Source organism: Pogoniulus pusillus, chromosome 5 (genome assembly GCF_015220805.1).
Source record: "Pogoniulus pusillus isolate bPogPus1 chromosome 5, bPogPus1.pri, whole genome shotgun sequence".
In the NCBI taxonomy this organism is placed as follows: Eukaryota; Metazoa; Chordata; class Aves; order Piciformes; family Lybiidae; genus Pogoniulus; species Pogoniulus pusillus.
Window position 1 is genome coordinate 6,672,778 of NC_087268.1, and position 12,187 is coordinate 6,684,964.

General features: G+C 45.7%; 1 protein-coding gene across 1 annotated transcript in view; it reads right to left on the minus strand.

The window, feature by feature from the left end:
• CD96 (CD96 molecule) overlaps positions 1 to 9,689 on the minus strand; it is a 30,260-nt gene extending 20,571 nt beyond the window's left edge. Inside the window, exons 1-4 of the mRNA XM_064143936.1 lie at positions 9,632 to 9,689; positions 8,344 to 8,769; positions 6,170 to 6,279; positions 4,125 to 4,347 (exon numbers count right to left, since the gene is read on the minus strand). Coding sequence (XP_064000006.1) covers positions 4,125 to 4,347; positions 6,170 to 6,279; positions 8,344 to 8,769; positions 9,632 to 9,689 — 817 coding nt within the window. The remainder of the gene's footprint in view (positions 1 to 4,124; positions 4,348 to 6,169; positions 6,280 to 8,343; positions 8,770 to 9,631) is intronic.
• Positions 9,690 to 12,187: the final 2,498 nt, after the last annotated feature.

Below are 12,187 nucleotides of genomic sequence, written 5' to 3' on the forward strand. Positions count from 1 at the left end.
TGGTTGTTCTGGATGCATCTGTCTCAAAGGGGCATTGGGAGAGGCAGCTAACAACACAGCAGACAAGGGATAGCCACAATTGTGCCCAGCTAACTGCAGTGGTGGCCAGGGTCCCAAGCCCAGCCTGGAAGAAACAAACATTTGTAGTCATATGGAGTCATGACTGTGAGTCTTACTCCATTGTGGGCAGTCAAGGCGCCACTGAGCAATTTTGCATGGCAGCAGGCTACATTCTAAGGCCTCCCCTTGGTTAAGGAAGCCTCTCAGGGTTCCTCCTTGAGTTTGAGAGATTACTTAATGACTTAATAAATGAATTAAGAATAGTGCTGAAATTCTGAAATCTTAGCTAAGGGACATAAAGGGTTGATTGCACAAATGTAGACATAAACCTTTGACCAAGTCTGTGGCTAGGGCTGAATCCAGCCACACGTGAACTCACCTCTGAGAAGTTCTGAAGACAAGAGGGTCTTTTCTGAACCTCATGATTAAGTGGAAGGGTCTCCCTGAGAGTTTTGTTTGACCTTGTGCTTTCTGCAGCAAAGAAGTGTACCTTGCCACTGAACATTGTCAAACTGCTGTCACACACACCACTGAACTTTGTTAACTCACTGTCCTATGTTACTAAAATATACAGTGGTTTCTTTCTTGTAAGTGAAGTCTGTGGCTCCATCTGTGACACTATCCACACACCTGACAAGATGAAAGCTTTCACAGCTCCACTTTGAGGTCAAGGAAGTGGTCTACAAGTGTGTATCAGCAGCTACTACCACAAGATCCGTGATGCATTTCACTGCCTATGTAAAATACTCTTGGCTTTGCTGGAGAAGTGAGCTGAAGCCACCTTGCAGTCACAGCTCTGGCAACAGAGTCACCTTTCCTGAGCCTGTTGAAATAAAACATGACCCAGTTGTTGGTTCCTCTGGGTGTTTGCCAGTCAAATCATCTGCAAAAGCTTTAATCATCCCCAAAACTGCTGACTGATCTGATACCAGCTCTCCACATGCTGTCATCTGGGCATGTGTGAATGTTAAGCCGCAGACACTTCTTGCCTTGCTAGGAAGTCCAGAGCCCACTGCCACATCAGCACAGCGAGTCTCTGATGACCACATCCACCAGAAATGGAAAAAGTGGTTTGTTTATGAACCATTTTGGCTCTAGGCAGAGCTAGCTGCAGGTAAAAGCCTCTCCAGGTTTACATGAGCCACTGAGATCACTGGTTTGCAGGAATACCTGACTTGTTAAAACTGCTAACACAGGACAAATCACAGCTGAACTGAGGCAGTGTGGTCTGGGTGATCAGGTAGTGAGTTGGATTGGGAACTGGTTGAAGGAAAGAAGCCAGACAGTTGTGGTTGGTAGGACGTAGTCTAGTTGGAGGACTGTGTCTAAGGGAATCTCTCAGGAGTTGTTACTGGCACCAGTTCTGTTTAATATATTCATCAACAACCTGGATGAGAGCACAGAGTGCATTGTCAGCAAGTTTAGTGATGACACAAAGCTAGGTGGAGTGGCTGACACACCAGAGGGTTGTGCTGCCATTCAGCAAGACTTGGACAGGCTGGAGACTTGGGCAGGGAGAAATTTAGTTAAGTTCAACAAGGGCAAGTGTAGAGTCTTGCACCTGGGAAAGAACAATCCCAGCTATCAGTACAGGTTGGGGACTGACCCTCTGGAGAGCAGGGAAGGGGAAAAGGACCTGGGGGCCTTAGTGGATGGGAGGTTGACCATGAGCCAGCAATGCGCTCTGGTGGCCAGGAGGGCTAGTGCCATTCTGGAGTGTATTGCAAGGGCTGTGGTTAGAGCTGGAGAGAAGTTCTCCTCCCACTTTGCTCTGCCCTGGTGAGGCTGCATCCTGAATATTGTGTCCAGTTCTGGGCTCTGCAGTTCAAGAGGGACATAGAACTGCTTGAGAGAGCTCAGCGCAGAGCCACAAAGATGATTAAGGGAGTGGAACCTCTCTCTTACAAGGACAGACTGAGGGAACTGGGGCTCTTTAGCTTGGAGAAGAGGAGACTGAGAGGTGACCTCATCAATGTGTATAAATACATAAAGAGTGAGTGCCAAGAGGAGGGAACCAGACTCTTCTCAATGATGCCCAACGACAGGATAAGGGGCAATGGATGGAAGCTGAGGAATAGGAAGTCCCATGGAACTGTGAGGGTGACAGAACACTGGAATAGGCTGTCCAGGGGGATTGTGGAGTCTTCCTCTCTGGAGGTATTCAAGACCTGCCTGGATGTGTTCCTGTGTTATCTGGTACAGGTGATCCTGCTCTACAGGGGAGTTGGGCTGGATGATCTTTTGAGGTTGCTTCCAGCTCCTAATATTCTGTGATACCAACCTTGCATAAATTGGGCTTTTGGTCCTTTCTGAGCCTTAAAACACAACTGGAAACAAGTGGATCCCCCAGATTACTTAAAGAATTGCAATTCTCCTCTTTTTCCAAACTAAACCTCACTTTAATGACTACCATTAAGATTTTTTTTCCCCTAACCCTGCTAATTTATATAGGGTCACCTCAGTGCATTACATTCCCCTGTGAGGTGAACAGCTGAAGTTTCACTGCTGTTCCACATTTCCAATCCACCAGGGACTCTTCTGCCTTCTTTTTTTCCTGCCTAATGTTACTGATGGATTATACCTGGGAGTGACCTATATTTACTTATCATGGTCTTATGGTTTTCTGCCATTAGGGTGCTTTTTGGATGGAATTTCATTGCTTGGGATTGTTTCTGTGTGTGTTCTTCCTGTCACAAAAGTATTAAGATTTCATTCTTGTTTCTGCATTGCCAAAACTGTGCAGATTGTAGTGGGGCTGGCAGAAGGCAACCATGCATCTTCAGAGGTAAAAAAAAGGTCTAACAAACCAGATCTTTGAATCATATCTAAAAGCTGTCTATCAGAGACTAGCAAACATCTCATCTAGTGCATGCTTTCGTTTTTGCTGAGGATAGATATGCTTTCCTTCATCTGTACTGGACACTATCCTCTCTTTCTCAGAAGACATGCTTGCTGGGTATCTGCTCTGGCAGGCAGCTCTCAGGCTTAGCTGAGTGACCTAATGGATCTTTTCCAGTTAACATCTCAGTCCCTGTTAGCAGCTTGACGTTCATTTGTCTTGCTGGGATATTTACCCATGTTTTGGATCTAGCAGAAACTCAATATTTAGTATAGCAGTTTCTGCTCCTGAGCTTTTACTCTTACAAAAAGGAGAAATCAATATTTGGCAAAGTTAGACCTAAGAAGGCCATACATTTTCTCAGAAACTTGTGTCTAAAAGGACCCTGTTCTAAAACAAAGAAATGCTCTAAAACACTTCAGTCCAAAAGTGCCCTCTTAAAACAGCTCTCTCAATTTAATGTCTGCTTTTACTCAACCTATCAAGACTTTCAGCTTCATTGACTTAGAATCAACCACATTGGAAGAGACCTCCAAGATCATCCAGTCCAACCTAGCACCCAGCCCTAGCCAGTCAACTAGACCATGGCACTAAGTGCCTTATCCAGGCTTTTTGTGCTTGCTTTCCCCTTCTTCTCCTGCCCAGCTCTCAGACACCCTCAGGCTAACTTGCACATCTGTGGGGAAGCACCACTGTTGCCCCTCAGACTCGGGCTGTCTCTGTTGTGTTCAGGCCTGAAGCATTGTCAGATGGATGTTGCACAAGGAACTTTCCCCAGACCACAGCACCTTCCTTCTCTTCCTTGTGCCCATGACGACACCATGATGTATTAGCTGCCTGCCCTCTCAGCCCTTCTTTTATGCCACTGAGCCAGTGGAGTTCAGCTGCAAGAGTGTCTGAATGGCTGCAGGGATACCTGTAACCTGCAAAGGGCCAACATAAGCCCACACGTGAGGATGAGACAGTGACAGTGTGTGTACTGGTGGGGATATATGCACATTGGACCTACTAGTTTTGATGCCAGAAATTGAAGGGATGGCTTCAAAGTCATCCTGAGAACCACAGGGTTAATTACTGTCATTTTAAATGTTTGCAGCTGAAAAAAACCCACAAAACCATGCATATATCAACCCCCAGTGAATGCCACAAGCAATTGCCTTCAGAAACAGACAGCAGCGTTACCTTGCTAGGTGCAAGCCAGAGGACCATGGCATGAGCCACTTACCGAACACTCTCACGGTGGTGCTGCTCCTCTGGACCCTCTCTGGGTGGTGAATCACATGGCAGGAGAACACCCTGCCATCATCCATGATTTTGGTGGGGAAAATCTTGAGAGCATTATCTGAAGCCAGCTGAAGTCTCTGCCCATACTGTGCACTGCCATTCCTGTACACCACAGTGTGGAAGGGCTCCTTGCTCACGAGTTCCTCTTTCCTGCCATTTTCCTCCTATGGGAAGGAGCAATCCACATTATGTGTGAAGACTAGATAGTCCTGAACGAATCTGACTCCTGACAGCTCTGTTCCCACTGTAAGAATTTCTCCTTGCACCTGTACCATGGTATAGTAGTGAGTGGACATTTGCAACATCAACTTCTTTTCCAAACTCATCCAGTCCAAGAAAGAGAGACCAATAGAGGCCATCACCTATCAATGAACTATGGAGCAAATAGCTGCTATGTGAGTCCTGATCTCTGAGGCCTGCAGGGAGGGCAGAACTTCTTTCTCACTGCAGCAATCTTTAAGTTTTGCTGAGCATCCAAGAAATAGTAAATATGGCTGATTTTGCAAGAAAATCCTTACTGTTTAAAACTGTAAATAGAAAGAACTTGATAACAACAGCTAAAAGATTTCTCCTCTTCATGCCAGTGAGCCAGGCAGCCTTAGGCATGAATGCAGCTGGCACATCTGGGCCTTGGTGCATATTTGCAAGCTATAACATCAGTAGCAAATGGTGACTCACACATATCATTGTGGTGAGTTTTGTGGGTTTTCCCCTTCCCTCTGCTGCTGTGGAGTGAACTGGCCACACTAAAAAGTCAAGGACAAGAATGCTTTCTGCAAAAATGTTAAGAATGTCCATATTCAAAATGCTTTGCAGAGGGGAGATCTAAATAGATAAGCTGAGGAGAAAAAAAAAAGTTAAAAAAAATCTAGAATATTTGAAAATCATCCTTTGGAAAACTGTCAACAGTTACAGCTCCTCAGTGGCAATAGACAGAAATTAACAGGCAAAGCTCAAGGACACTGCTGGCTGAGATTTGTCTCTGCAAGCTGGAATTAATGCTGAAGAGGTCACACTAAAACATGCACACATGTGTTTATCCAGAGAGTGGGATGCACAAACATTTAACTAGCTTTATGTCTTACAGCAAACTGCTTAAAGATGGTTTGTATGTTGTTAGCTGGGTAACTGGGTGTGCACATCTGTCTGTCTTCGGTATGCATCAGTGACAGAGGTTAACAAAACCCAAAAATATTACTCAGCCCTGCTTTCCCCCCACCCCCTTTTTTCCTGCCAGCTTCAAAGCAGCCTGATACTTCACTCCCCTATGCTGCAACCATGCATTTGTCAGAGATGCTAAAGCTCCACTACAGAAAAAAATCCCTGAGAAATCCCACACAAGGAGTATTTTAGTTCTGTTTGCTAAGTTCTCTGTCTCTTTTCATGGATCTGCTCCATGTGTACTCCTGAGGAATTAAATCAAATTAAGACAGAGTTTTATTTCTTTGTCTCTTTAAAAGATATTGTTTGTGCTGCCTATATTGTAAAATCTACAACTTCTTGTTGTCTACAGCTACCTGAGGGGTGGTTGTGGCCAGGGGGAGGTTGCTCTCTTCTCTCAGGTGGCCAGCACCAGAATGAGAGGACACAGCCTCAGGCTGCACCAGGGGAAATTTAGGCTGGAGGTGAGGAGAAAGTTCTTCACTGAGAGAGTCATTGGACACTGGAATGGGCTGCCCGGGGAGGTGGTGGAGTCGCCGTCCCTGGAGCTGTTCAAGGCAGGATTGGACGTGGCACTTGGTGCCATGGTCTAGCCTTGAGCTCTGTGGTAAAGGGTTGGACTTGATGATCTGTGAGGTCTCTTCCAACCTTGGTGATACTGTGATCATGTTTGTACTTTCCCTTTTATTATCACAGTCCAATACAATCAATACCTTTTGTTCAAAGATTCTGCAGGACAGAGTGAAGTCTAACATTTCTATTTCAATCTGCAAAAAACTCCTCTAGCTCCTTCTGAAATTTATACCTGAGATGGAAAATACTTACCACCAGCCATTTCAAAGGATAATTGGCCAAATGTTCTGAGGTGGTGTTCCCAAGGCATGGAATTTCTAAAGCCTGGTTTAACTGCACTTCTTTCACATAGTGCTGCTCCTCTTTTGTCATTGCAACAACAAAAAGCCCAAGAAAGAAAATCAGAAACATGAAGTTCATTGTGCTTTAAAAAACGATGCTGACTAGTTTGCTGGTCAAGAACCAGATTCTTTTTTGATTAGAAGGGAACTGTATTTTTCAACCATTACCCATAGACATTTAAGTGAAAGCTCTGCATTTGATTCTACACACAGTACCATGACTCTGATGTGCAGCTTTACCTCTATTTTTGAGCAATTCATAAAAGCCTTTGCTTTAACTGAAGGATCAATATGTCTTCTTTTGGAGTTGAGAATAATTTGAAGCTTCAATTTGTCTCTTATTCTATTTTTTCCCCCTGCAGTAATAAACCATCAATTTTGTGCACCTGTATTTTATGTTCTTTGAAGATTTTCACATATATATTTTTTTCCTTCCTTCCCCACCCCTCCCCCCAGCATGTCAGACAGGTTAAGATTAACCCTGTTTTCCAGGGCAAGTGCTTCTTTTGTTATTCTCCAACCTGCTCACTACCAGAAGCAGAATTTGTCACTCCTACTTTGTCATCGATTTCAAAAAAGCATTTAATGATCTCTTTTCCTGCCCATTCCCAGCCCAGGCCTCCAGGCCACCTGCAGAAGAACAGAATGATGCATTGAGCAGAGCACAGCAGTGGTGCAGACAAAGGGCTGCAGTGGTGATGGCCAGGAGATGCTACGAGTGTCTTAGTGGGCACTGATCTTGCTGACCATGAGCCCAGAGAGTATCCCCACACAGCCTGGCACAGGCTTGCATTCTCTCCTCCCTCTGGGCAGGCACCACACACGTCAGGGGAGCCTGTGAACTTTGCCCCCTCATAACTGTGGCTTACATGTTGAGATATTCCTTTATCATTTATCTTGAGGGCAGGGAGAACATCTAACTATCAGGCTGTAATACTACTTGGCAGTGGGGATGGTCTGGTGACTGTAACTTCCTCTACGTCACAAGGTGACAGCACACAGCCTTTGACACAAGGATGCAAAGGAAAGCCCAGAGTGGTCCCCAGGAGACCTAGTGGTAGAAACAGCTTGTCCCTACTCTCCAGAGTGAAGCAGCTGAGGAGCCAGCTATCACTATGGGACACAGAGGGGGCTGGATGGTGCAGAAAGAGAAGGGGCAAAGGAAGTGCATCTATAGCATTCTCAGAAAGAAAGCTGCACAGGAGATGCTGCCAGAGCAACCTGCCATGCAAAGGTGCTGTGCAACACACAAGAGGTACAAAGAAGTGGAGCTGCCCCAAAAGCTCGGTCTGCAAAAAGCTGCTGTCTGTCCTCAGAGTCATGTCTCCCAGCTGCTGATTTCCCTCCATCTGTGACTCCCATCTCTACTAGTGGCCTGCTGGCTGAGGTCCTCAGTATTTGTCAGTCCTACCTCGGTCTGCTACTCTATAGGCTTTTTTCAGCAACTACAAGTTGAATCCATCTGGATTCTCTTCATTCTGCTGTTGTTGGGAGCTGTACTTCACTGATGACTAGCATCTTTCTCCATCCCAGATGCCTGCCCTCAGCCTCAACCAGGAGAAGTTTTTTTCTCTTTCTGGTGCCTGGTGTTGCACACCCACAGCAGCACCATAACATGCTCTGAAGATCCAGCATCCTCAGCTTCACCATATCATGAGCTGCTTGTCCAGTCTTCATGGAGATCATGGAAATCATAGGATGGTTTGGGTTAGAAGGGCCTTTAAAAATCTTCTGCTTCCAACTCCCCTGCCATAGGCACCTTCCACTAGACCAGGTTGCTCAAGGTCTCTTCTCTGCAGCATGTTTATCCAGAGTAAAAATGTGGAAACTATTAATATCACAACTTTTTTTTCCCCTTCCTATCTAACTTCATGTTCCTCCAAACAAATAAAATTTCCTAGTTATGAGCTGGAGAACAACAACCAAAGAGTGCCTGGTAAATAGGAAATTCTGTAGAGGGTGGTGTTCAGTAGCACTATTGCAAACCCCAAACAATTCAGCATCACTAACCAAGAAATGTTCATTTATCCTGATAATCCCACTGCTACCATCACAAACTCCTACACCTCATTCATAACCACTTACCTTCTGCCTTGACAATGAGTTGAATTCTTGCAGCTTTGTTCCCATGGGGATATGTAGCAAAGCTGCACTCATAGTGGCCACTGAGGGAGGTGGTAATGTTTGTCAGATGTAGAGCCCACTGGTTGCACTCAGCTCTGGTGTTTGTATCATGGGGACACAAAGCTTCTTCAGTGTTCCAGTCACAGCACTTCCTCACGCTGAAGGACACTGAAAAGTTGTAGGAAGCCTCAGGAAATGTGAAGTAGTGGGTGCCATAAATGGGATGATAAACAGCTACTCTGGTGAGCTGGGTGCCATCCATCTTGGACCACTGTGTTTGGATTATGTGAGTGGTGTGTGGTTTTAGGAAGCCGCATGCCAGGGTCACATCAGTGCCTGGCAATGCATGGACCACTTCTGTTCTTGTGGTAACATCTTCAGGACGGCCTTAAAAACAAATGGGACAATTCTTAAGCAAAAACAAGATTCAAACAAAGCTTTTATCTAAGCCATCTTTGACATGATTTGGTGCCTTGACCACAGACAGCTATGAACACCCTAAAACTGTCAGCAGGCTTTCCAGTGAGGAGGTTTCTAGCAGACCAGTACAGACTGCAGAGAGAGAACTGGGAGAGCAAAGACACACTTGTCTGGAAGAGGGCAAGGAGCTCTCATTCTTGTGGGAGAGAAATGGGAGCTCTGAGAATCTCTGTGAAAGTGATCATCTTTCAAGTGATAGATATTGATTTTATTACCTAGAGTTTGGGCCCAGTGACTCTCCAGCTCATCTTGCACCCCAGAGTAGTCCTTGCTGGCTAGTTCTGCCCCACACTGTTCCCAATGCTCTCACTGAGTTGACAGAGAAAACTCTTCTTTTATCTCCATGCTACGAAACAGATCCTGCTTAGCCTAACAAGCATCTGTTCCAGTGCCAGAGTAAGTTGTCCCTACGTGAATGGTTTCAACTCTTCCTCGCTCTGCACAGCACACACAGATATGTGTGTGTGAGTGAGATATTTTTCACTTGCTTTTTGAAAGCAGTTTTCTTTCGTGCCCATCAGAGATGAGCACATGCTGCCCGAAATGTAAGGGAGTTCATCTCAGTTATTATTCTGGTGAAAACAGGTTAAGAATTTAAAATCAACTCATCTGCCATTTCCTCCTTACTAGCTTCACACTACAGCTAGGATTGTTAGAAAGTTGTCAGGAAACAGAAAGTTGCTACCAGCAGCTACATCATGCCCTTGCACCTGCCACCCTGCCCCTCACCACCCTGCCTTGTACACCAAGCCGAGGCTGACACACTTACCTGCAGCGCTGTGCAACGACAACAAACAGAGGAAGGAGGAGAGCCACCTTTTTTCCATCTCCACTGGCTGAAGTTTTGGTAAGGACTTCGCTCTCTTGGCCTTCTCCCCGGCAGTGTCTCAGAAAAGGAGGCCAAAACTACGTGCCCTGTGCAAACAGGCAGTCGTGCGGTGCTGCCGCGTTCATCGTTTTAGCCTGACTTCAGAAAAAAAGCTTCATTAGATGTGAAAGCCTCAGCTTCCTGCCAGGGCATCTTGTGAAACCTCCCTATCGAAAGCACCACCTACACTGAGCCCATTTTGAAGACCAGGCTTTTTTTTTTTTTTTACATTTGCCTTTTCATCTGAATTCAGAGTAAGCAATTTACTGCTTTCTGTTCTCTCTAAAACTTGTCAGGAGTCTAAGGCTGAATATGTGGTACACAGCATAAATTAAAACAACAAAACAAAATCCCTCTTTGGTTTCTTTCATATGTTAGCCCAAAGCAGTGCATGGTCTAGTTGATTGGATAGGGCAGGGTGCTAGGTTGGACTGGATGATCTTGGAGGTCTCTTCCAACCTGGTTGATTCTATGATTCTATATTAGTACCAGACTCTCTACACTCACTATCTTTAAGGAAAAATAAAGAAACCACACACAAACCCCCTCAAAACTAACTCTCTTAAGTTAAAAAACAGTGATTAATTTTATGGGTTGTTGTGGTTGTTTATTTTCTTATCTCTATGAGAATTAGAGAGTTGATTATTTTCTGCAGCATGAATCATAGAATCAACCAGGTTGGAAGAGATCTCCAAGATCAGCCAGACCAACCTAGCACCCAGTCCTATCCAGTCAACTAGACCATGGCACTGAGTGCCTCTAGGGATGGAGACTCCACCACCTCCCTGGGCAGCCCATTCCAATGGCAAATCACTCACAATGTCATTTGTTCTGATTAACCCCCGTAGCTCACTGCATTCAGCTAGGCAATGGCAGCACCCACAGGCAGAAGTGCACAGATCCTGCCAGTCCTGTCACCTGTGTTTATTGCAGGTCACTTGTAAATCCTTCCAACTTGTCCTGGAATCACACTGCATTTCCATAAACTAGGCATATACCTGTCAGCAAAGCAGCTCATCACAGGCAAGTCATGCAGATTGGAGCTGCTGTTGGCAGGTTTTCAGAAAGAGACAGATCTGAGTTCTTGCTTATCACATTTGTTTCACCCAAATCAGAACAGCAGGGCAAGACACCTTATGAGCAGAGTGTGGCTGCTTGTTATCTGCTAGCTTTTCCTGATACGGAAGGGGTGCTTGGAAGCACAGCTGGACAGAATGCTGTTTGCTCCTGATAGCTCATTCACTGGAGGACCAAGGGCAACCCATCCTCTGGACTTTGAGAGAATTGATTCTGGCTCACCTGCCAGGGCAGAGAAAGCAAGAAGCCTGGATGCCGCAGTCCTGTAAATGGCACCTCTCTCCACCAGTAGCACCCTCCCTTGAGTCCACCCCTGGGTAATCTGGGTCATAACATAGAATCTCAGAATTATTTTGCTTGAAAAAGACCTCTAAGATCACCAACTTCAACCATCAACCCAACACTTCCATGACCATTAAACCATGTCCTCAATTGCCACGTCCAGATGTTTGTTAGATACTTCCAGGGACAGTGACTCCAGCACCTTCATGGGCAGTCTGTTCCAATGCCTGAGCACTCTTGCAGGAAAGACATTTTCCTAACATCCAACCCAAACCTCCTCTGGCACAATTTCAGGCCACCTTTTCTGAAGCAATTCTTAGGGGCCCAAGTGCTTCTATCATTCTGTTTCATTAACAGCACTCCTCCCTGCCACTTGGACAAGTCCTGCAGAAACTGCCAGCCACCACCTGCAGTTTTTGTGCCAACTGTTTTCCATTTCCTTCCCAGCTGTCTGATTTTGCAGACCATGGACCTCCCCATAGCCCCAGCACACAAATGCACAACGTCCAAGGTTAACAAAGATCTCACTGATCATTTGGGAGTTGGTCTCTCCTCCCAGGCAACCAGCAACAGAACAAGGGGACACAGTCTCAAGTTGTGCTGGGGGAAGTATAGGCTGGATGTTAGGAAGAAATTCTTCCCAGAGAGAGTGATTTCCCATTGGAATGGGCTGCCCAGGGAGGTGGTGGAGTCACCGTCCCTGGAGGTGTTCAAGCAAAGCCTGGCTGAGGCACTTAGTGCCATGGTCTAGTTGATTGGCTAGGGCTGGGTGCTAGGTTGGCCTGGATGATCTTGGAGGTCTCTTCCAACCTGGTTGATTCTATGATATCCTCATTTGATGCACCACCAGATGCAAAAAATACCTATAGCACATTCCTAGTAGTACATATGCAGCCTTTTAGAAGCATGTTTAAGCAGGTCAAGGTCTCCAGCTGGAACAGCTCGTAGTGCTGTCCAGACTATGGTTGGCACTTCTGATGTGTCTTTGAGGATAAATGCTGATACCTGGTTTCTTTGTTTGCCTTGCCCCCATCCAAGCAAACACACTTCAAGCAGTTGTGGTCAATGCGCTGGGTGTTAAGGAAATTGGCTTGGTGG